Below are 23649 nucleotides of genomic sequence, written 5' to 3'. Positions count from 1 at the left end.
AACAAAGGGGTGGCAGTGAATGGGACCTGGTGCAAGTTAGTACATAGCATCATACAAACTTACATCATGGGCTGTGGTCATTTACTCCATTATTCTGTGCCAGCTAAATTAACATCAAAGATTTTAGGTTACCCCCTTTTTCTCACACTCTTGACTTCTAATGTAATTTCTGCATCACAGACAGCAAGATTTTTAGGTGCTTACAGAAAATAAATTTAGTGAGACTGAACAGCAAGTTCATTAGGATAGTTAAGTCTAGGAATTCTCATTGGCCCCAATATTACTTGAACTTCTGGGATTGATTACACAAAATGTCGGTTCCCTTTTGTTATTTGCTAATCTTCTCTCATATTCTGTCTTGCCCTTATTTCCTGTCTGAGATGAAACACAAATTTGTTGATATATTCATTCACAGCATGTTAACATTGCTGGCAATGGCAGCATTTATTGTTTATTCCTAATTGCCCCTAAACTGAGGAGCAGTTAAGAGTCAACCAAACTGTCGAATCACTTCCTCTCGTATCACAACCCAACAACTCCTTTTTCCCTCAGAAGGTATTTGATTTGAGGACTCCTTTAGTCACTTGGAACATGCCCTGAGTATATATTTGACAATGCAAGGCTTAATACAAATTGTTAAGCTATTGAGCATAGAGTAACAGTTATGATCAAATTCACTTAGTTCAGTCAAGACAACTTACTTTCTTATGTTATTAGAAAATAAAGTTCGTGCCACACTTCTCCATATCAGTGGGTGAGCTATGGACTAAACAAATGTTTTCATTTCTAAGAACTTGACCTTAGCAAAGATGCCTTCCCAGCTGTTGCTGTCGTCCATTTACAAGGAACCCAATCCCAGTGATTAGCTCTTAGCCGAACTGGTTAACCACTGCTCAAAAGCAGAATCCACTGACGTAGTTTAGCAATGACGCCAAATAGAGTCAAATTGAAGTCAAATAGAGTCGACGTGGTAATGAGTATGAATGATGCAGAATGTCAAATTATTTTTCAAGATTGTTAGCACACCTCCCAGTCCAGTTGTTCTCTGAACTTGCTTGCAAGAATCAATACATTCAATAGTAGTCTGTTAGATACAGACAACACCCACGTTATGGTCATTTGGGTGATGGAAATTCGTCTTAACAGAATTCGCAAAAAGGTAAATAAATAAATGCAAAATTAACTTTTTTTTAAACTCACATTTCTTGATGTGGCATTATGTTACAGAAAAAATTGCAATATGGACTGCTTCCCTGGGAAACCACCCCCACCCCCCAAAATAATGATTTAAAATAATTTATTTAACATTTCTAATGTGCATGTTAATGCTTTTGGAACACTGAAGGCCATATTTATGTATCTTGTGGAGTGCACTGGATACAAAGGTGAGGGCCTTAGTAGTATCCATGGTTCTGTTATCTCTACCTGAGAAATTGGAAATGTAATAGCTCCAGACCACAATAGTGTTTTGACTCAGTTCAGTTTGGTTATGGTATAGAAATAGTAAATTAACTATATGACCTACAGAATTTAAAAATTTTAGGAAGGCAAGAAATTATTTCATCGATCACCACTTTTTGTTTCATGACAGTCTTCTAAAGTTTCATTTATACCTTCAGGCCAGCTTCCAACCACCCCCCCCCCCCCCCCCCCCACCCCGTCCCATTTACCTTTCCACGTGATTGAGATTTCCAGATGCACCAATGCCACCAAGAGTGTAAATTTTCCCATCATACACCAGGCTATTATGTCGACACCTCGGGACAGTCATTCGTGAAACCAGGTTCCAGTTATCCAGAAGGGACATGTAACACCAAACGTCAGCAAGGGTGACACCGGACTCCATGCCACCTGGGATGATGAGGGCAGACAAAGGCAAAATTAAAGACATCTTTTTGCACAAGGCAAACAAAAATGCATATTCCAATAATAGAAACTTCATAGAACATAAAATAATACAGCACAGGAACAGGCCTTTTGGCCCACAATGTTGTGCCAAACTAATTAAACTAGTAATTAAATGACTAACTAAACTAATCCCTTCTGCCTACACAATGTCCATATCCCTCCATTCCCCTGAATTCAATGTGCCTTCTGAGAGCTTCTTGAATGCCCCTATTATATTTGCCTGCACCACCAGCCCTGGCAGCGCATTCCAGGCACCCAACACTCCGTGTAAAAAAAACTTGCCCCACACATTTCCTTTCAATTTACCCCCTTTCATCTTAAATGAATGCCCTCTAGTATTTGACATTTCGACCCTGGGAAAAAAATACCGGCTGTCTACTCCATCTATGTCACTCATAATCGTATAAAAGTCAATCAGATCTCCCATCAGCCTCTGTCGCTCCAGAGAAAACAACCCAAGTTTGCACAACCTCTCCTTATAGCATACATCCTTCTAATCCAGACAGTGTCCTGGTAAACCTCTTCCGCACCCACTCCAAAGTCTCCACATTCTTCCTGTAATGGGGCGACCAGAGTTGAACGCAATACTCCAAATGTGGCCTACCTAGAGTCTTATAAAGCTGCAACATAACTTCCTGACTCTTGAACTCAATGCCTCGACTAGTAAAGGCAAGCATACCATACACCTTCTTTACCACCCTATCGATTTGTGCGGCCACTTTAAGGGAGCTATGGACTTGGACCCCAAGATCCCTCTGCACATCAACATTGTTAAGAGTCTTGCCATCAACAGTGGACTGTCCCTTTACATTAGATCTCCCAAAGTGCAACATCTCACATTTGACCAGATAAGACTCCATCTACCATTTCTCCACCCATATCTGCAACTGATCTATATCCCACGGTATCCTTTGGCAGTCTTCTACACTATCCACAACACCACCAATCTTTGTATCATCTGTGAACTTACTAACCCACCCATCTCCATTTTCATCCATGTCATTTATATAAATCAGAAAAAACAGAGGTCCCAGTATGGATCCCTGTGGAACACCACTAGTCACTGACCTCCAGCCAGAAAAGGTCCCATCTACCACCACCCTCTGTCTTCTATGGGCAAGCCAATTCTGAATCCAAACAACCAATTCACCATGGATCCCATGCATCTTAATCTTCTGGATGAGCTTCCCATGAGGGAACTTGTCAAAAGCCTTACTAAAATCCATGTAGACAACATCCACAGCTCTACCTTCATCAATCACCTTCGTCACCTCCTTGAAAAACTCAATCAAGTCAGTAAGATGTGACTTGCCCCACACAAAGCCATGCTGACTGTCCCTAATTAGACTATGGTTTTCAAATGCTCATAAATCCTATCCCTAAGAACCCTCTCCGTCAGCTTCCCTACCATTAACGTGAGACTCACTAGTCTATAGTTTCCAGGATTATCCCTATTTCCCTTCTTGAATAATGGAACAACATTAACTACTTGCCAGTCCTCTGGGACCTTGCCTGTGGCTAGAGAGGACTCGAAGATCTTGGTCAAGGCTCCAGATCTTACCTCTCTCAACAACCTGGGGTATATCCCATCCAGCCCTGGGGATTTATCCACCTTAATGTTCTTTAAGAGACCCAACACTATCTCCTTCTTTATCTCAAAATGCCCTAGCATATTGGCACACTCCATACTGATCTCCTGATCCTCCACGTCCTTCTCCTTTGTAAATACCGATGCAAAGTACTCATTTAGGACCTCTCCCACATCCTCTTCCTCCAAGCACATGTTCCCACCTTTATCCTTGAGTGGTTCTACCCTCTCCCTAGTTATCCTCTTGCTGTTGATGTATGTACAGAACGCCTTAGGATTCTCTTTAATCCCACTTGCCAAGGACTTTCTTGGCCCCTCCTGGCTCTCCTAGTTCTCTTCTTGAGTCCTTTTCTTGCTTCTTTACAATCCTTAAAGGCTCCGTTTGATTTTAGCTTCCTAAACCTTATATACACTTCCTTTTTCTTCTTGATAAAATCACCACTTCTCTAGACATCCAAGGTTCCCTTACCTTGCCTTCCTTATTACTGGAACATATCTGTCCTGTACTCTGTGCAGTTGGTCTTTAAACACCCTCCACACATAAGATGTGGACTTGCCCAAAAACAGCTGTTCTCAATTAACTCTTCCTCATTCCTGCCTAATAATCTTGTAATTTGCCCTGCTCCAATTTAGGGATTGGAATTTATTATTGTCACATGTATCGAGGTACAGTGAAAAACTTGTCTTGCATACCGTTCATACACATCAATTCATTACACAGTGCATCGAGGTTGTACAAGGTAAAACAATAACAGAGTGCAGAATAAAGTGTAGCAGCTACAGAGAAAGTGCAGCACAGGTAGACAATAAGGTGGAAAGTCGTAATGAGGTAGATTGTGAGGTTAAGCATCCAAATTAGCGTATTTAATACTCTCCTGCAAGGCCCATGCTTATCCTTTTCTATAGTTATCTTAAAACTTAAGGATTTATGGTAACTGTTTTCCCATTGAAAGGTCAGTCACCTGGCCAGGCTCATTTCCCAATACCAGGTCCAGTATGGCCCTTTCTCTTGTTGGACTATCTATATACTAATTTAAGAAACCCTCCTGGATGAACCTAATAAATTCTGCCCCATCTAAACCTCTTGCACTAAGGAGGTCCCAGTCTATATTAGGGAAGTTGAAGTCACCCACAACAACAACCCTGTAGTTTTTACACCTTTCCCTAATCTGCATGCGTATCAGTTCCTCAGTATCCTGGTGGCTATCAGGGGGTCTGTAGTATAATCCCATCACAGTGATTGCACCTTTCTTATTTTTGAGTTCTACCCATATAGACTCAGTGGATGAGTTCTCCATTATGTCCCCTCTGAGTGCAGCTGTGATATTGTCCCTGATTAACAGTGCATCTTCTCCACCCCCCCTCCTTTTACCACCTCCTCTATCTTTTCTAAAAGATCAAAACCCTGGAATATTAATGACCACAACTTCCAGATATTTTCCAATAAGAACTATGTAATGGAAATTCCTTCAGTTCTCTATAAGGGATTGTTCACCTTTTCTGAACATCCACTTCATGTCTCATGTAGTTAATTGTAACTTATTTCATAAACTCCAGTTGAAAAACTCATCACCAAACTCAAAAACAGAGTGACAGGACATTGGCAGTTTACTGTAATTCCTCATCAGGCACTTGGTGACGCTAGACTTAATACAAATTATTAAACTATTAGGCATTCACAGCAACAGCTATGATGAAAGCCACTTAAGTTCAATCAATACAACTAACCTTCTTGTACCATTAGAAAATAAAGTACATGCCAGACTTCTCCATATCAGTGGGTGATCTAACTAGACCTAAACAAATGTCTTCATTTCTAACATCTCAATTTTAGCAAGAACCTTTTCCCAGCTATTGCAAAGTTTATGACTTTGGCTAAATTGAGAGCAAGACATTTTAAGATGATAGAAACTCCCCTGAGCTAGGAAGTGACCCTCTACTAGCAACTTCAGTGACCTCCTGCATACAACTGGTATTGCCTGTTAACATAAGACATATAACAGAACTAGAGCAACACAGCATCTGTCGTCTCTTGAGTCTCCATATAATAGAACTACCTATCCTTCTACAAAGAAATCAACAAGCTATATAAATAGCTAATCACGATTAAATGATTAATCATGATTAATTCTACAAATAGAATTAATTATGCAACCTTCTACTTCAATTGTAGAAATCCTACTGATATGATGGCAAAATGTCCCAACATCACACTTAGAATTTGTCAAAAGCACCTAAAATAAAATCAAAGATTGTTAACTTCAATAAAGACAGATACTAATGTCTAACTGATATATTGTGACTAACCTGCACTGCACTTTCTCTGTAATTGTAACATTATATTCTGCATTCTGTTTTGTTTTCCTTTTGTACTACCTTGATGTATTTATGTATGGAATGATCTGTTTGGATGGCATACAAACAAATCCTTTTCAATGTACCTCAGTACTTGTGACAAAAATAACCCAATTACCACTTACTACTCATGTTATTCTTAGATTAGTGACCAGATTGAATTATTTATATAACCAGGGAGGGAACAGCATAACCAAGTGCAGTTTGACCATTCTTGCTCTCACTGAAGCTACCAGCCTTCCAGAGAAAAAGTGGGACATTAGCCTACCTTAGATCTGCTGGGAGATAGTACCTAGGGAGGACTTCCTTGATGTAGGTGGAGATAAATGGAAGATCCACAAACAGTATCCTTCCTTGTTTATATTTACAGTGTCATCGTGTTAACACAACTACATTTTCAAGCAACTGTGCTCAAAACCAAATTCTTAGCTGTTCTCTTCCCTTACTTCCCTTCACCCTTGGGTTGAAAATCAGGCATTTCATCTACCAGGACTCTAGGATTTCAGTACTGATAAACTTTAATTAATAACATTCATCCTGGTTATAACACATTCCCTAAGCTAAATGCACGGCCTTGAAGTTAATTGTGATAAGACAAAAAAAAATGGCACACTGCATAAAAGGGTATTTGGATATTTTAAACTGGGGTGAAACAAGTTAGATTTAGAAACACATTTTAATTACAGTTGTTTTCAGTAAGGAGACCGGTTCAAGTTTTCATTTTATTAAATATTCATTTTCTGATAAATATGACTCATCACATAGTTTACTAATACTGCACATTCAATCTACAATGCTTTTGCAGTTGTGGATCTTTTGCTTTGAGACCTCCAAGAGTGCCAATGATTAACAGGCTCAAGAAAAAGAACCACTGTACAGTCTTCTAATAGATGAAATCAATGGAATATGTATTGGTGTCATCACTACATGAGCAATTAAAGTCTGCTGAAGCATACCAATGTATCCTGCTCTGAAGTGATAAAGGCTCTCAAAAGCATTCAGTGCAATAAAAGTTAATTATTTGCATTGGATATGATCGACTTCAGCATTATTACCCTTTGACTTCAGAGGCTTAGCCACATTTTAAAATGCAGTTCAGAACTACCTACTGTGAATATAAATAACAGAAGTATGAACTTAAACTTTATCATTAACCATGAAAGTAGTATCCATTCCATTCTGTCCAGTGAGAAAACTATACATTTTTATAAATAGAAAAATTCTTGGGAATCAGAGTGACAGAGCGTCAAGTGGAGTGGCTGTGGGGAAAGTAGATGTTGAGAATACAAGTAAAGACAGAAATCGGCTGGTTGATGAGCACGGTGGGACTAATGTTCTGAGATGCATCTATTTCAATGCAAGGAGCATTGTAGGCAAGGCAGATGAATTTAGAGCTTGGATTGACACATGGAATTATGATGTTGTAGCCATTAGTGAGACTTGGTTGCAGGAGGGGCAGGACTGGCAGCTCAATGTTCCAGGGTTCCAATGTTTTATTGATAGAGAGGGAGGTATTAAAATGGGAGGGGTGGTATTACTCATCAGGGAAAATGTCACGGCAGTGCTTAGAGAGGACATACTGGAGGGTTCCTCTACTGATGCAATATGGGTGCAACTGAGGAATAAGAAAGGGATGACCACATTAATGGGACTATATTATAGACCTCCCAATAGTCAGCTGGAGTTAGAGGAACAAATTGGTAGAGAGATAGCAGACAGTTGCAAGAAAAATAAGGTTGTGATAGTAGGTGATTTTAACTTTCCACATACTGACTGGGACTCCCATAATGTAAAAGGATTGGATGGGATAGAATTTATCAAATGTGTTTAGGAAAGTTTCCTTAATCAACATGTAGAGGTCCCAACTAGACAGAGCGCAATACTGGATCTCACCTTAGGGAACGAGACAGGGCAGATGACAGAAGCGTGTGTAGGGGAACACACTGGATTGAGTGATCAAAATTCCATTAGTTTCAAGATAATTATGGAGAAGGATAGGACTGGTCCTCAGGTTGAGATTCTAAATTGGAGTAAGACTAGTTTTGATGGCATCAGAAGGGATCTGGCAGGTGTGGACTGGGACAGGCTGTTTTCCAACAAAGAGATGCTTGGTAAATGGGACGTTTTCAGAAGTGAAACATTGATAGTACAGAATCTGTATGTTCCTGTTAGAATAAAAGGCAAAGCTAACAGGTTTAGGGAACCTTGGTTATTGAGGGATGTTGAGGCGCTGATAAAGAAAAAGAAAGTGGCACATATCATGTATAGGCAGTTAGAATCAAATGAGGCACTTGAGGAGTATAAGAAATACAAGAGAACACTTGAGAGAAATCAAGAGTTTAAAAAGACACGAGTTTGTTCTGGCAGACAGGGTGAATGAGAACCCAAGGGTTTCTATAGCTATAACAAGAGCAAAAAGACAGCAAAGGACAAAATTGGTCCTCTTGAAGATCAGCGTGGTCATCTATGCATGGAGCTGAGAGAGTTGGGGGAGATCTTAAATGAATTTTTTGCATCCATATTTACTTGGGAGACAAACACAGAGTCTATAGAACTGAGGAAAAAGAGTAGCGAGGTCATGGACTGTATCTGCATTACAGAAGAGGACGTGCTGGCTGTCTTGAGGTGAATTAAGGTGGATAAATCCCCAGGGCCTGACAAGGTGTCCCCTTGGACCTTGTGGGAGGCTAGTGCAGAAATTGAAGGGCCCTGGCAGAGATATTCAAAACGTCCTTAGCCAAGGGTGAGGTGCTGGAGGACTGGAGGATAGCTAATGTTGTTCCGTTTTTCAAGAAAGGTTCTAAGAATAAGCCGGGAAATTATAGGCCAGTGAGCCTGACATCTGTCATGGGTAAATTATTGGAATGTATTCTAAGGGACAGGACATACAAGTATTTGGATAGATAGGGCCTGATTAGGGATAGTCAACATGGCTTTGTGCGTGGTGGGACATGTCTAACCAACCTAATAGAGTTTTTTGAGGAGGTTACCAAGAAGGTCGATGAGGGAAGGGCAGTGGACATTGTCTACATCGACTTCAGCAACACTTTTGACAAAGTCCTACATGGGAGGTTGCTCCAGAAGGTTAAGTTGCTTGGCATTCAGGATAAAGTAGTCAATTGGATTCAACATTGGCTTAGCAGGAGAAGCCAGTAGTAGATGGTCATCTCTCTGACTGGAGGCCTGTGACTAGTGGTGTGCCACAGGGATCGGTGCTGGGTCCGTTGTTGTTTATCATCTATTTTAATGATTTAGATGTGGTGAAAAACTGCGGATCATAGAATCATAGAACAGTACAGCACAATACAGGCCCTTCAGCCCACAATGTTGTGCCGACCTTCAAACCTCGCCTAAGACTATCTAACCCCTTCCTCCCACATATCCCTCTTTAGAGTCATAGAACATGATTGGATGTCACCAAGATTGGGGATGTAGTGGACAGCAAGGAAAGCTATTAAAACTTGCAGCATGATCTTGACCAGCTAGGTAAATAGGCTGAGAAATGGAAGATGGAATTTAATGCAGACAAGTGAGAGGTGTTGAATTTTGGGAGGACAAACCAGGGTAAGACTTGCACAGTGAATGGTAGGGCTCTGAGGAGTGTGATAGAACAAGGGACCTGGGAATACAGATCCATAGTTCCTTGAAAGTGGCATCACAGGTAGATAGGGTCGTAAAGAGAACTTTTGGCACAATGGCTTTCATAAATCAGGGCATTGAGTATCAGAGTTATGACGTTATGTTGAATTTGTACAAGATGTTGGCGAGGCCAAATACAGAGTATTGTGTGCAGTTCTGTTCACCTACCTACAGGGAAGATATCAATAAGCTTGAAAGAGTGCAGAGAAAATTTACATGGATGTTGCCAGGACTTGAGGACCTGAGTTATCGGGAAAGGTTGAATAGGTTAGGACTTTATTCCTTGGAGCGCAGGAGGTACATAAAATTATGAGGGGTATAGATAGGGTGAATGCATGCAGGCTTTTTCCCCTAAGGCTGGGTGAGACTAGAACTAGAGATCATAGGTTTAGGGTGAAAGGTGAAATATATAAGGGGAATCTTAGGGGGAACTTCTTCACAGAGGGTGGTGTGAGTGTGGAATGAGCCGCTAGTGGAAATGCTAAATGCAGGTTCAATTGCAACATTTAAGAGAGGTTTGGAATGGTACATGGATGGGAGGGGATTGGAGGGTGCAGGTAGATGGGACTAGGCAGAATATCAGGTCGGAGTGGACTGGATGGGCCAAAGGGCCTCTTTCTGTGCTGTAGTACTCTATGATTCTAAAGATAATTGTATGTTTGGGTATTTTATTTGTGGTTCTTTAGATGTGGACAACACTGACAAAACACGTTTCTATTCGTTGTAGGCCTGAGAACAAATGAATCAATCATGAGGGGCTGAAAGGCTTATTCCCGTTTCCATTCCTTACGTGCTTATACCAGATTGAAGCCATGTACAGCAGACAGGGAAAGGGTAGCAGGGATCTCTTTCCCTGATGGGATTCATGAAGGTTGCATTTTATTTAACAGAAATCTAATGCCAAGCTAAGGCTAGAGAAAGATAGTCACTCAGCTCTGCCAAATTCTGATTTCACATGTCTTTTATCTTCAGTTTCAAAAGAGTATTTCTGTGTAAATTAAGTGACAAAGCTGTATTGGGAGGTCTGAATAACACAACACTGAAAATGGAATATTGAAAGAGTTGTATTGCAATTAATTTTGTAACATTAAAAGTAAATAAATAAAGGACTTCACAACAAATAATTACTTCTTGGGGTTGGTTTGCTTCTATTACATAGACATCTGCACCAGCCCACTTGTGGACACAATGTTCCCACTAAAACCAGGTTACAATTTTAAAGAATCAGGCCTTTTGCAGTTGTTATTTTACATAAAATTATGGGAGCAGAAATTAGTCATCAGCACCAAATGTGCAATGAAGTAGAATATGTGTTGAAATTTGCTTCCCGAACTACTTTGCATTTAAGCCAAGGTACATATATTAAATTGCTCATTTGTTGCATGTGACCAAAATCAAATTTCTACTTCATGGTTTTTAAAATGTATCTTCTTTTAACTTCTGTAAATATAAGGCTTATCAAGTTACAATCAGAGTTTTGTTTAAATGTGGAGTATTCATATATCTTACAGAGTCAGAATCATACAACACAGAAACAGGCCCTTCGGCCCACCATGTTCATGCTAGCTATTATGTACCCATCTGTACAAATCCCATTTACCAGCACTTGGACCATAGCTTAAGTAGTATGGAAACATAGCTTCAAAAATAGTAAGGAGAGAAATGAAGTGGAGAAAAAGAGATGGCAATGTTAGTCACCATCAGCAAAATTTAAATCAAGGTGCGGCATTTTGTAGACCTCAGTTCTACCAGCAAAGCTTAAATCGGGGAGTGGTGTTATGTTCAGAATTAGCACTGTGAAGCTACTTAAGGAATATTTCAAGTTGCTTGATATGAGGTGCCCAAGATCTGGCTACAAGCCCTTCTTTTGAAAATTTCAAGATGCCATTCCTACTTCTAGCCAAGAGCTGCTCCTGCTGATAAACTTCTCAAAAAATCTTACAGCACAGGGGTCCATTTGATGCACCGGTTCTTTGAAAAAGCTGTGAAGTAGCCCAACTCCTTAAATTTTTCATAGAAATAAAGAAAATAGGAGCAGGGATAAACCACTTGGCCCTTTGGCTACTATTCAACACCATCAAGGCTGATCATCCACTTGAGTAACCTGTTCTCCCCAAATCCACTGATCATTTAGCATTTCGAAATATATCTACTTCTTTCTTGAATATATTTAATGATGGCCTCCACTGCCTTCTCTGATAGTGAATTTTCAAGGTTCACCACCGATTGGGTGCAGAAATTTCTCTTGATCTCATTCTAAATGGCATAAACTGCATCAAGAGGCTGTGATCCCTGGTCTTTGACCCTCCAGCCATCATTAGCATCTTCTCAGTATCTAGCATGTCTATTCCTGTTAGAATTTTATAGGCTTCTATGAGATCCCTTTTGATCTTCTATACTACAATGAATACAGCATAACCAACCTAATCTCTCCTTATACACCAGTGCACCATCCAAGAAATCAGTGTAGTAAACTTTTGGTGTACCCCCTCTAATGGCAAGAACATCCTTCCTCAAATCAGGAGACCAAAATTCAACACAGATGGAGTTTTACCAAGGTCTTCCAAAGCAACAAGAAGACATCCTTGTTTTTGTACCCAGTTTTGCAGTTTTTAAAATATCAGGTGTAATCTTTGGGCTAACTCACATTTTGAAAGGAGTCATGGTTTCACAATTCCAATTCCTGATCTTTTAACCTTGGTACTGTGGAGAAATTTTGCATGGATCTGTTTCTCCAAGTACCTTTTGAATTATTAAACCATTTATTGCAATAACCATTTTTGCTAATAATGCCACAAAAATTTCTGGCAGGATAATTTTCAGCTTTTCTCTTATTTAGAGGATACACTTGAAGGTTTTTGATCTGAATAGTCCATACTTATGATGTTTTGGGCAGACTTGCTCATTGTTGTTCTGACAAAAGGTCATTAACCTGGAACATCCATTCTTTTACTCTCCACAGATGCTGTCTGACCTGCTGAATTTTGCTGAGTTTTAACTGTTATTAATTAAATGGTGACGAAGGAATTCGCATAAAAGATGGGTGAAATAAAAAGAAAAAGTACGACCACATTTACCTGATAAGTAGATGTTGTCTCCTGCACTGACAACACTGAAAAACTCTCTGTCATAGAATGGTAGACTGGCTAATGGGTACCACTTGTTGTTCTGTGGGTTAAAGCAGTTGACAGCTGTGAGATCTCGTTGGCTCATTCCAATCATCTGACGACCACCTACCAGGACAATTACTTCAGCCACACCTTAAAAGGCAATACAGAAAAAACGATGGATTTAATACAAAGCATTCCCATTTGATAAGCACTTAACTTCATTGCTTTTTCATAGTTGTAACCCTTTATTCATGGAGAAAAAAAACACCCTTGGGAGATGTTTCCTGATTACCACAGGCCATAGCTGAAGGCTTCAAGTACACTGGATTTGAACCCCCATGTGCTGTATTTAGACAGATGTTAATCTATTTAAATTAAATGGATCATCACTTGCCTAAATATACTATGCAAGGAGAAGCATTTGTACTTAAATATTGCCTTTACTTCATCTATACATTTTAAATTATATTTTTACACTCATTAACTGTTTTGTAGCTCAATATTTCCTTACAACATAGGAGATGGCCATTTTGGTGCATTGAATTTACACCAGCTCATCAGAACAATCCTGTAACCACACAACATTTCCTGTAACCACACAACATTTCCCGTAACCTGTTCTCCACACATTTCCCTCAACTCCCAAACATCCTCCCTCCCCTGATACACTAGAGGCAACTTACAGTGGACAATTAACTTACCAACCCACTCACTGGCCTCATCATCTCAGATCCCACAAAAAACAGAGGAAGTTCAATAGGTAACATACTGCATGTGGCAGCAGCTGTATATAGCAAACATGTCTCTGAGGCAAATTAACACCTTTCATTTCATTGCCCATTCATTCACTTTTACATTTTCTTTGCTACTTGGTTATTCTCCTACCTGCAGCATCCTACCTTTCACTTTGTTTATCCAAGCCTTTGGTTTGCAACCCACAATGCAGTTGCCACAGATTCTCACCCAATTTCCTCACTTCCTTTAATTCTTCCTTAACCAGACATTAACAGCCACTCGTTTAAGTTTCTATCACATGCCCATTTGACTGACACCCTACTCCCAAAACAGACACTCTATTCTGACCTCTGTCATGAGATAAGATTACCAGGGGGAGAGCAGATTAAATTTGAAGATGTGCTCAAAGCCTCTCTGAAAAATACAACATCCCCACCAACTCTTGGCAATCCCTGGCCCATGACTGCTCAATGTGGAGAAGGAACATTCAGCATGGCATTGAGAACCTCGGAAGCAGACCTTGGGAAGCCTTGCCTAAGTGGCAGAAGCAGATCATCTCACAGACTACCTGCCCACACCATCAGGCACCTCTTATCCCTACTGGCCTCATCAGTTATCTTAGACCTACTGAAATGGAGTGGAAACAAGCCATCCTTGATCCTGAAGGGCTGCCCAAGAAGAAATCTTTCCAACAGAAACTTTTGGTATCTTTTTCAGGTGCTATGGTTTATGTACAAGTTTAGTGGAAACTCCTGACAGGCCGCTAACCAAGTGGGAGGGACCTTATTGTCACTTCCCACATCACGTTTACTTAATCTGAGAACTCTTTACTCCAGGGTGCCTCAACCTAATTGCAGCAATTCTACGGATGATATCAGTATAAAATAGCAATCAAAGCTAGAATATTTCACCCTGCTGGTTAAATAGTATTGTTTTTTCTTTCAACTGGCTGTGTGGATTCTTAAAAAAATTTCTCCTCTTTTCTATCACATTTTTCTTAGTTCAACATTGAATCTGCACCATTCAGAAAGCACTTAAAGGCCTGGCTTTGTTAATTTAACTTCAAGAACATAAATATCATATTAATTGAGGTAAGATAGCAGGCTAGAGTACAGACTGTTTTATTACATGATACATAAATAGAAATTGAAGAACTGAAGAAATTAAAGAGAGGTGTCAGAATATCTTAAGAGGTAATTTGATTGTCAGAGTTTATACCTTATTTAAATTGCTATTTTGATGGTTTTATTTCAGCAGTTATGATATACATTAGCACAGAGACCAGAACAAAAGAAAGAAACGTGTGTGTGTGTGGGGGGGGTCCTCCCAATATCTGAGCTGGTTTATTCAGTAACTATTGGAAAATTTCACCCCACGTGCACAACTGGTTGACAATAGGATATACCAACTAGATTTACCCATCCCTATGATAAGAAGATATGAAAGTGAAATCAGCCACTGATCTAATATCTGGCTACTGTCTGAACAATACCTGCCATACGTAGATGATAGGCGAGGGGGGAATGTTGGCCGAGGGAGGGGTGTTCTCTGTCTCCCATGGTGGAAAAGTCTGCACTACTGTCAATGATCATCATACATAATTGCCAGTTGCTTGAGGTAGGCTCTAGAGTTGTGCAATCCTAAACTGCTGCAGGCAGAAGATGGTTTCAGGAATGGAGGGGAAAGCATGTAACCCAACCACCCCGCAACAACTACAAATAGATGAGAGTAGGAGCTTACCTTTGGTACAATTCTATAAATGGATAATATAATCAGCCTCTGAAATTTAGCCCACTGATTACAATGAAAGCAAGTTTCTGAAACATGTCGGTGCTATTCTATTGCACATTTAAGACTTTCTACTACACAAACACAGCTGTGACAATTTGGAGCTTTCTTAGGTATTTGTAGAATTGTTTTCCACAGAGGAACAATGATCTTGAAAGTAGATTCAGAGGCAAATCATGTTTGCTTCTGGGGTCTCTGTGCTGTTGGTTGCCAAGCTACAATTCCAAAAATCTGACAGCCTACTCTTTAGGGCTAGGATTGCACAAAGATCTGCAACAGCACAGAGGGTTTTGGGTGAGGGCCAGTTTCACATTGAGTATTTTGGGGAAGAGGAACTTTGCTAATGTTGCCTGAAGATCTCACTGTTCTCCCAACAGGTTTCTACCTTCTTCACCTTGCGGCGAGAGAACTGGAAGCTTTGCTGTTTCAGCTCAGGTTAAAATTCCATCAGGATTACCCACCACTAAAGGGTCAAGATTTGCATACATTCTTAAGACACGTACCTACTTTATGTGCTACTTGTAGCTAAATATCGGAGAAGTCATGAAAATGTTGAGCTTTGAATGGGTAAATTAACCTGCTTATTTTCATCCGCCTGGCAGTGGTTATTTAATTATAATGTATACTCTACGGTATACATGTCTTTTAATTTGGTATGCAGAGGTCCCATTTCCTTCCATCCCCACAGTATCCATTCTATGGCAGAATGCATTTAAAGTAAAAACCTCTTGCCAAGACCAGATGCCCACTGTGCTTCAGCCCCTAATGCTACTCATGTTGCTGGCAAGGGTAATTACAGCTTCAGAAAATGTTAAAATACATTTTGCACTTAACCTGATGCAGAACACTTGATGTTTACATCTATATAAGTACTGCTCACACACCCAGTGAGGTTTATCTGCAATTTTTTGGAGGGTGTGGGGATCGTTGGTAAGGTCAGAACTTTTGTCCCTTCCTAATATTCGCAAAGGTGGTGGTATTCAGCCACCATATTGAAACACTGCAGTTCTGCATAGAAAGTACTCCCATAATATTGCTAAGCAGGTACAGTATTTTTACCTACCAATCATCTTTCTAAACAAAATGATACATGATTTGTAAGCAGTGGTGTTTTTGCTGCCCTTGTGGTAAAGGTTGCAGGTTTGAGAGGTGTTCTTGAAGCAGCTTGAGGGGGTTGCTGCATTGCAGCTTGTATACCAATGGTTGTTTAAATTTTTAGGATGGGGGAAATGAAAGAATGTTGAGGATAGTTAATAGCATGTCAAACAACTGGCCTGCTTTGTCCCGGAACAGTGTTGTTGGAGCACCACTCTCTGGGAAAATGTAGATCATTTCATAAGACTCCTGAAGTGCCCTGCAGATGGGATGAAAGGTTTAAAGAACCAGCAGTAGAGTCACGTTGAAGAATGACAAGTCCCTTGGTCTGCTCTTAGGTTGCTAGTCCAGTTTGACTTTCTGGTCAATGGTGATAATGGGGAACCTGCTAATGATAATTCTGTTGAATGTCAAGGGCAGCTGACCAGGTTCCGTTTTTGGGGATGGCCACTGCCAAACACGTGGAACAAATGTTAATTGGCAGTCTTCAGCCAGTCCTGAACATTGCACACTTCAGCCTTATCCTTTGTATTCAAGTCCTTGCAGCCACCCCCTTCCATTGCTTGTTTAATGGCCCATCATCATTCATGAGAGAACATGTAAAGACTGAAGAGCTTTGATGTGATGCAAGTAAAATTCTATGATGTCTATAGTATACTGCTTTCGCTATTTAGTATGCATTCAGTCCTTTGTTGCACCTTTAGATACAGATGATGAGGTTAGAGATGGGGAATGACCGCAATTCTGCCAATGCTGGTGTCCTATGGTAGATGTTAAACTTTCCAATCTGTTTTTATTTGTTCCATTTAGTTCAATAGCAGCCCACACAATGGAGGGTGTCTTTGATATAAAGACAGAATTTTATCTGTGTGGTGATCATCTGCCCAATGTGGTCTTCCTCGATTGCATTTAGAGCAGGTGGGTTAACTAGGTCAAGTATAATTTTCTTTGTGTTGATTCTCTTACTACCATTGGTAAACTGTAATCTCCAGGATTTTAACCAACTCAGTTACTATGCTATCAAGGTACTTGGATGATGGATCTTGATGTCTCTCACACAGAGTTCATTCAATAGTCCTATCTTTGTTACATCCATGTATTTGACATGGCAGAATACTGATGAATGCTAATCTGCTGGAGGTGCCTTTGCCTTTAGATGAGTTGTGTGTTGGTGAGTTTTGTATCTGCAGCAGTGATACTAGTTTAAATAAGATTGCCCATTGTTAAGTAATAATTTCTGTAAATAACAATCAGTAATTTACTGAGAATGGGATCTGACTGAAAGCAGGAATATTTGGGTCTACCAATAAATGTTACAAAAGAGTTATGCAGTTTAATTACCTTCCAAGTACCTTTTATTCCAAAGATTATCCTCCACACCATGTGTATTTGCCACCATTTAAAACTCTATTGCAGTTCATTTACAGTGTAAAGAATGATGCAGATACCCTCACCATATAAAGCCCTACCTGCAGATAGCCTTGGCCGTGTTCGAGGTGTCTGCATTTCCTGCCGTGCATGTGGCAACATGTGATAGCGTTTTGCTTCATTTACCAAGTCTCGGCAAGCCTCCGAGGACTTTATCAATTCTTCATTGTCAACAACGTTCAGCAGATAGCTTGGATGAATAAAGGGCAGGCGGACCACAGCCAACAGCTCTGACACATGCTGAAAAGAAAGTACTTCCTATTATCCATGCATATGTCATTGAAGGAAATAATAACAAAACATGCATGCAACCTTTTGCTCAAGTCTAATATTGTAAAGAAATTAAACACAAGGGACATAGATAAACAGTGAGGATGCAATGTTTTGAAAATATCAGCCAACTTCAATTATATTATTTGTGTGGCAGCACAAAGTTAAACTCAATGGGACACATGCAAATACAATAGCTCAAAGAAGTGAAGAATTACAAATAAATGACAGACACAATTTAGAATGGACATTAAATCTGAAGAGATTTTAAAGTATAGATATTGCCAAGTAATCCCAGGATTGGAACAGATACAAGGAAGATGTTGTAACCAAGTTGCTTCCTCTGATGATACACCTAATTCCTCTCTCTCAAATCAAAAAGGACCCAGACTTGAATGCATATTCTGTACAATAGCACTCACTGCTAAATCTGGCTGGACTACATAGGACACTGTCATGCCCTGCTCGTTTGTCAAAAGTGCCCCATGTTAGGACTCTCTAGAATGCAAAGATACCTCCCAGATTCTTTTCTCTATTCAAAACTATTTTCCCTGTCCAGTCCTCTTCCTTGTCTTTTCCAACTTCAGTCCAACAAAATATTGATGTAGCCGGGACTTCTTTTGTCACCATGACCAAAATAATTAATCAGCTGTTACTTCCATGCTTCCCCAAGCCCACTGGCCAATCCTTTTCTAAGGTCCGCCATGTCTTTCCTCTGAATTCCCATCACTATCTAGTTTCTTGCCTATCTCCCTCCCCTCGTGCAACTGAGCTCATTCAATCCATGAGTCCTTCAACCAGCTTTTTCAATCCTATTCCCATCAAAGGGTTGACTACCCAATTTCCTTTCTTACCTGCTGTGTTAGCAGTTTACTGCCCTCGGTTGTTACTCCCTTTCCCTTAAATTCACAAATTTTATCCTTTGATTTATCCATCATGGAAAATTATCATATCATATAAGAAATATCATCTTTGGTTTCCCTTTCCACTCTAAAGTCCTTCAACATGCAATATGCTCGCACTGCAAATAAGCAAAAATCTACCCCCGAATTCTAAGTTTGAATATCCCCAATCTGCTCTTGCTACAGTATTGAAAAGGCTGTCACCAAAATCACAAGGACATCATAAGAGGTTGTTTAAAAAAAGTAACCTCTGCATTCACAGGCACCTTGACCTGTTTACAGCATTTAAAGCAATTGACCATCTCTGTCTTCCAATGCTTTCTTACCATTGCCCAGCTAACTTGTAATGACCTCTCTTCCCTCTTTCACTGTGACCTAATGTTCCCCAAGGATCTATGTTTGGCATTCCTCCCGTTGTGCTGCCCTTTGCCAAAATCATCCAAAAACCACAGGGTCAATTTCCATACTCTTTGATAACACTCAGCTCTATTATATCATTATCTTAACACCACTATTCTCTCTAAACTGTATGACTGTGTGTTTGGCACTTAGTATTAGATAAGAATTTGTATTCAATTAAACGCTGAAGAATTAAACACTGCAGAAGCTACTGTCATCTCTCCTCATCACAAATTCCAGTCCTTACCCACTAGCTCCATCTCTCTGTCAACTACCTCAAACTGAACTAAGCTGTATTCACCATTGGTGGTACAATTAACCTTGATTTAAGTTTGGTATCACATTTCCATAGCATTGCAAGGCCCTTCCATTCCCATTCTTTCTGGATCAGAGAGTAACTATTCCCCCTCATGGGAGTGTCCAGAACAAGGGGACTTAAGGTTTATGCTTGGCCACACAGGAATGATGTCAAGAAGCACTTCTTCACATAATGGGCATTGGAAATCTAAAATACGGTTCACAAGAACGCTGTTGAATTTTGGTCAACAGAAAATTTAAAAGCAGGCTGTTAAAGGCTATGGATCAAGGCAGACAATGGGAGGTAAGGTGTAGTTCATCCATGATCTAATTGAATGACAGTCCAGGCACCAGCGCCTGAATTCCTCACCCAGCCCTATTGCAGGAACACCATTACTACAAAGCCTTCAGTTGTTCAAGGGCAGCTCAGGATGCACATTAAAAGCAGCCTTTTCCACATCATCCACACACAAAGAACATGTTTTAAAAAGAGACATGATACCAAGAGTATTTCCACTGCAACAGAGAAGGTTAATTAATGTCATGAAATTAGTAAAATTTCTAGCAATGGAAATAGAAGGATTTAAGGAGGGTTTATTTCTATTTCCAGAGATGCTGTCTGACCGGCAAAGTGTTTTTGTCATTTTCTGTTTTTATTTCAGATTTGCAGCACCTGAAGTTCTTTTTTTGATTTTCAATGACTGAGAAGGAGCGGTTAGTTTAGGAAGTTAGGAGAAATTTCTTTACTTTGAAGTTCATCGGAGGATGGAGCATCTGGTCACAAGTGGTGGTTGAGGGAGAGTCCATTTCACCCTCCATGGGAAAGATAGGGGTTAAACTTTTAAAGGAGAGAAAGATGAAAATTTATGAGCTGAGAGCTGGACAGTGGGATTAGTTTGAATTTCTTTGTCAAAGAACCGCAGTAGGCTGAATGGCTTCACACTGTTCCATAAGCATTTTTGACACAATTACCTACTCTTACTGAAAGGAGCTGTTTTACCTAGCTGTGTTCAAATTTAGCCACAACACATTATTGCAACAATATGTGTAAAATAAATTCCTCTTAATTACTCATTAATGGCAATCAGCTGTATACTTGAATTGAGAATTACTGGATATAAGAAGTCTATATTGAGACCATTATAGTTTTGTAATGTGAAAATGGCTACTTATACCTGCACTTTGAAAATTACTTGGGGTTGCTCAAGTCTTAAAGAGCAGAATTTCATTCATCATTCTTTTTAAGAATGTACGAAGTGCATCACTGCAATGAACCATTCATTTCAACCCTACAACTACTGAGCAAATGAGTTAAAAATTTGATGAGAAAATTAGTTCACATTATTGAGTTACTTGTTGCTCTGTCTCAGATTTCGATTTTCAGCCAAGCTATGTGCACGCATTTCAATATGTATATCTGTACATCGATCAATAACCACATAACCAACAAATAGTTTAACATCGTATTAGCTTCGATTAACTATCTGAATATTCAATTTCACTAACCTACATTGCATTTCAGTGTGCACTCTACATGGCACTAGCAAGAGTTTGATAAATAAGTGATAAAATCTGAGCAATTATATTCTGATGAATTATTCTCTTACAGTTGCACATGGGAGAATTAAGAACAAATTTAGTCTTCAGGTCATGCATGGTTAGCAGAAAGTAACTGGAATGGTGGTATGTGCATGGAAGGAGAGGAGGAAGAGAATGGTGGAAGGAATAGAACAAGACTGGCAGGGAACAGCAGAAACAGGGGAAAGGTGTAGATGTGAAAATGGACACTTATGGTAAGTGGGAAAAGCATGAAGGAATCCAAAGGATGAGAGAGGAAGCTGTGTTCCTGAATTTGGAGGTGAAGGGGGTAGGAATGGGAATGGGAATGCAGTGAATAGGGACAGCAAACAGAGCCTTGGTTGTTTAAGAAAATTGCTTCTGCACAGGAGAATGCATATTGCGAGTAATTCAGTTTACATTAATAATAGCACTGAACTTCAAAGTTGATAATTTCATCAAAAAGCTAAAGTAAACCTGGAACCAAACTGGTGCAGTGGCCTGAGTATGAAAACTCATTCATCGTTTAGTAAGCAAGTTATAGGCTTCTGTGACTGAAAAGTGTGACAAAGGTTCAAATGTCCGAAACATAGTGCACCATATTCGACCTGCAAGTACCAGAGACTATTACAAATGCACCTGTGAGGAGAGAAATGGGTGGATTGTTGATGAAAAAATTGAAATAAAAAACTGTCTGTTGACAAGCAAGAGGACACAACAGTTGTAATGGACTAGATCTTTCTCCAACTGGCCTGTGCTCTGGCTTTGCTCTGCTTGGGATGCCTGCAGTCCTACTTGCCTTTTCTGGTTGTGCAACTCCCACCATCCTGCAACCTCACTGTCAGAAGGCCTTTCCACTGTTTCTAGATGTCTCTGATCAGATCATTTGGAAACAATTGAAGAACATTTAACTAAGATAAAAAATAAATCAAAAAAATTCATTTTAAACCAATTTTTTTTTTAGAACAATTACCTTCATTTATCTTTATAATGAAGATTGATGACCCCCTTCAAATGGATGGAAGCACATGAGTTGCACCAGCTATTGGTACAGTACTTAAAGCTAAGGGGCCAGACACAAATTGTATCCAATCTCTCAGCTCTGTAAGTTAGAGAACATCCCTGGGTTTAGTACCATGTCCAGGGATGTAGTGGGGCATCAGATTGTCTGGAATCTGATCTCGAGTGTGTTCTGTACTTCCGCTCTGTAGTGTGCAGGCATGGAAATCTAGAAGGTGCTGGTACTGCATGTCCACTGCAGCTTTTGACCCAATGTGTATAAAATCTAAAATGAGTAACTGCATTAATTATATGTCAGTCTAATATATACAGTATTAATCTGTGCACTGTATTTCTCTTATTTAAGATGCACGGCAATGGTTCAACGTGTCCTTTCTAACTAATTATTTAGTTCACTAAACTGCATTTAATACTTCAAAAGACCATCTAAATTTATTGAAACTAGTGTTTTTCCAAATTTACTCTGTTCTATAAAAAGTGATGAGAAACTGCCCCACAAAGTTTTTGTAGGTTAAGACATTTTTAGTAAATAATCAATTACCTATTCTGCAAAATACAAGACTGTATATTAAGGGGAAGAACCTCGGTGGAGTATCTTTTATATTAGAGGACTTGTATTAAGCACAGATGTAACATATCCATACTTTGCTTAGTGCAATGCCTGGAGAAGCCGTTAAGATAACTTAGCACAAAATCATTAGGATCTGGCAATTTGCAAAGCCAGAAACTATGGGCATGATATTTCAAAATTCCGGTTAAAAATATTTTGGATAAACAGAAGAGCTGTATGTTTTATGAAAAATGACAAAGATAAGCGAACAAGACAATATAGGCAAATTAGTTATATTTGTAAATTTTTTTTTAAAACAAAACATACATGGAATGTGGGAGTTGTGGCAAGGCAAGAGCTAATGCTCATCCTATTGTCCTCTTGCGGGTGGTGAGCCACTTTCTTGAATTACAGCTATCCATTTGATGGAGGTAGTACCACACTACTGTTAGGCAGAGTGTTTCAAGATTTTGACTGCTGACAATGGAGGAACAATGGGAATTTTCACTAGATCACTTTCAGTCACCACGTTATGGCTGAAAGCATCTTTGCTGTTACTACCATTCTGGACATGGAAGCTGAATAATTAAGAGGAATAGCAAAAGGGGGAGTAGAAGAAAAAATCATGTACTTTTCAAACTAAAACTTGTTGAACTCGACAAACCAATGTAAGATGTAGCTGTGAATCTGAACAACTGAATGACAGAACTTGCATTTTCATAAGTTATGTAGTTGAACTCATTAGAAGATGAAAACATCAGAGATTGGTGGATAACAAGATCAACCCAACAGTCAGGTTTGTTAACAATCTAAAGGCCTTTGGGGAACGCTTCACAGAGTCCAGATAACAGAAGAATGGTCATAATTATTTCAACATTTAAACATAGGAAATGGGAGTATGAGCAGGCTATTTAAACCTGCTCTGCCATTCAGTATGATCATGGCTGGTCATTTATCTTAGAAACATAGAAAAACCTACAGCACAATTCAGGCCCTTTGGCGCACAAA

The 23649-nt window shown here is 39.6% G+C and overlaps 1 protein-coding gene across 1 annotated transcript in view; it reads right to left on the bottom strand.

The window, feature by feature from the left end:
• LOC127575449 (kelch-like protein 29) overlaps window positions 1–23649 on the bottom strand; it is a 350653-nt gene that overhangs the window by 53999 nt on the left and 273005 nt on the right. The window contains 3 exon segments of the mRNA XM_052025333.1: window positions 1671–1851; window positions 12568–12750; window positions 17688–17886. Of these exon segments, the coding sequence (XP_051881293.1) occupies window positions 1671–1851; window positions 12568–12750; window positions 17688–17886 (563 nt within the window).

The sequence above is a fragment of the Pristis pectinata genome, chromosome 10, assembly GCF_009764475.1.
Source record: "Pristis pectinata isolate sPriPec2 chromosome 10, sPriPec2.1.pri, whole genome shotgun sequence".
NCBI lineage: Eukaryota > Metazoa > Chordata > Chondrichthyes > Rhinopristiformes > Pristidae > Pristis > Pristis pectinata.
Note: the sequence above shows the minus strand (reverse complement) of the source record. Positions and strands in the feature narration are given on the sequence as shown.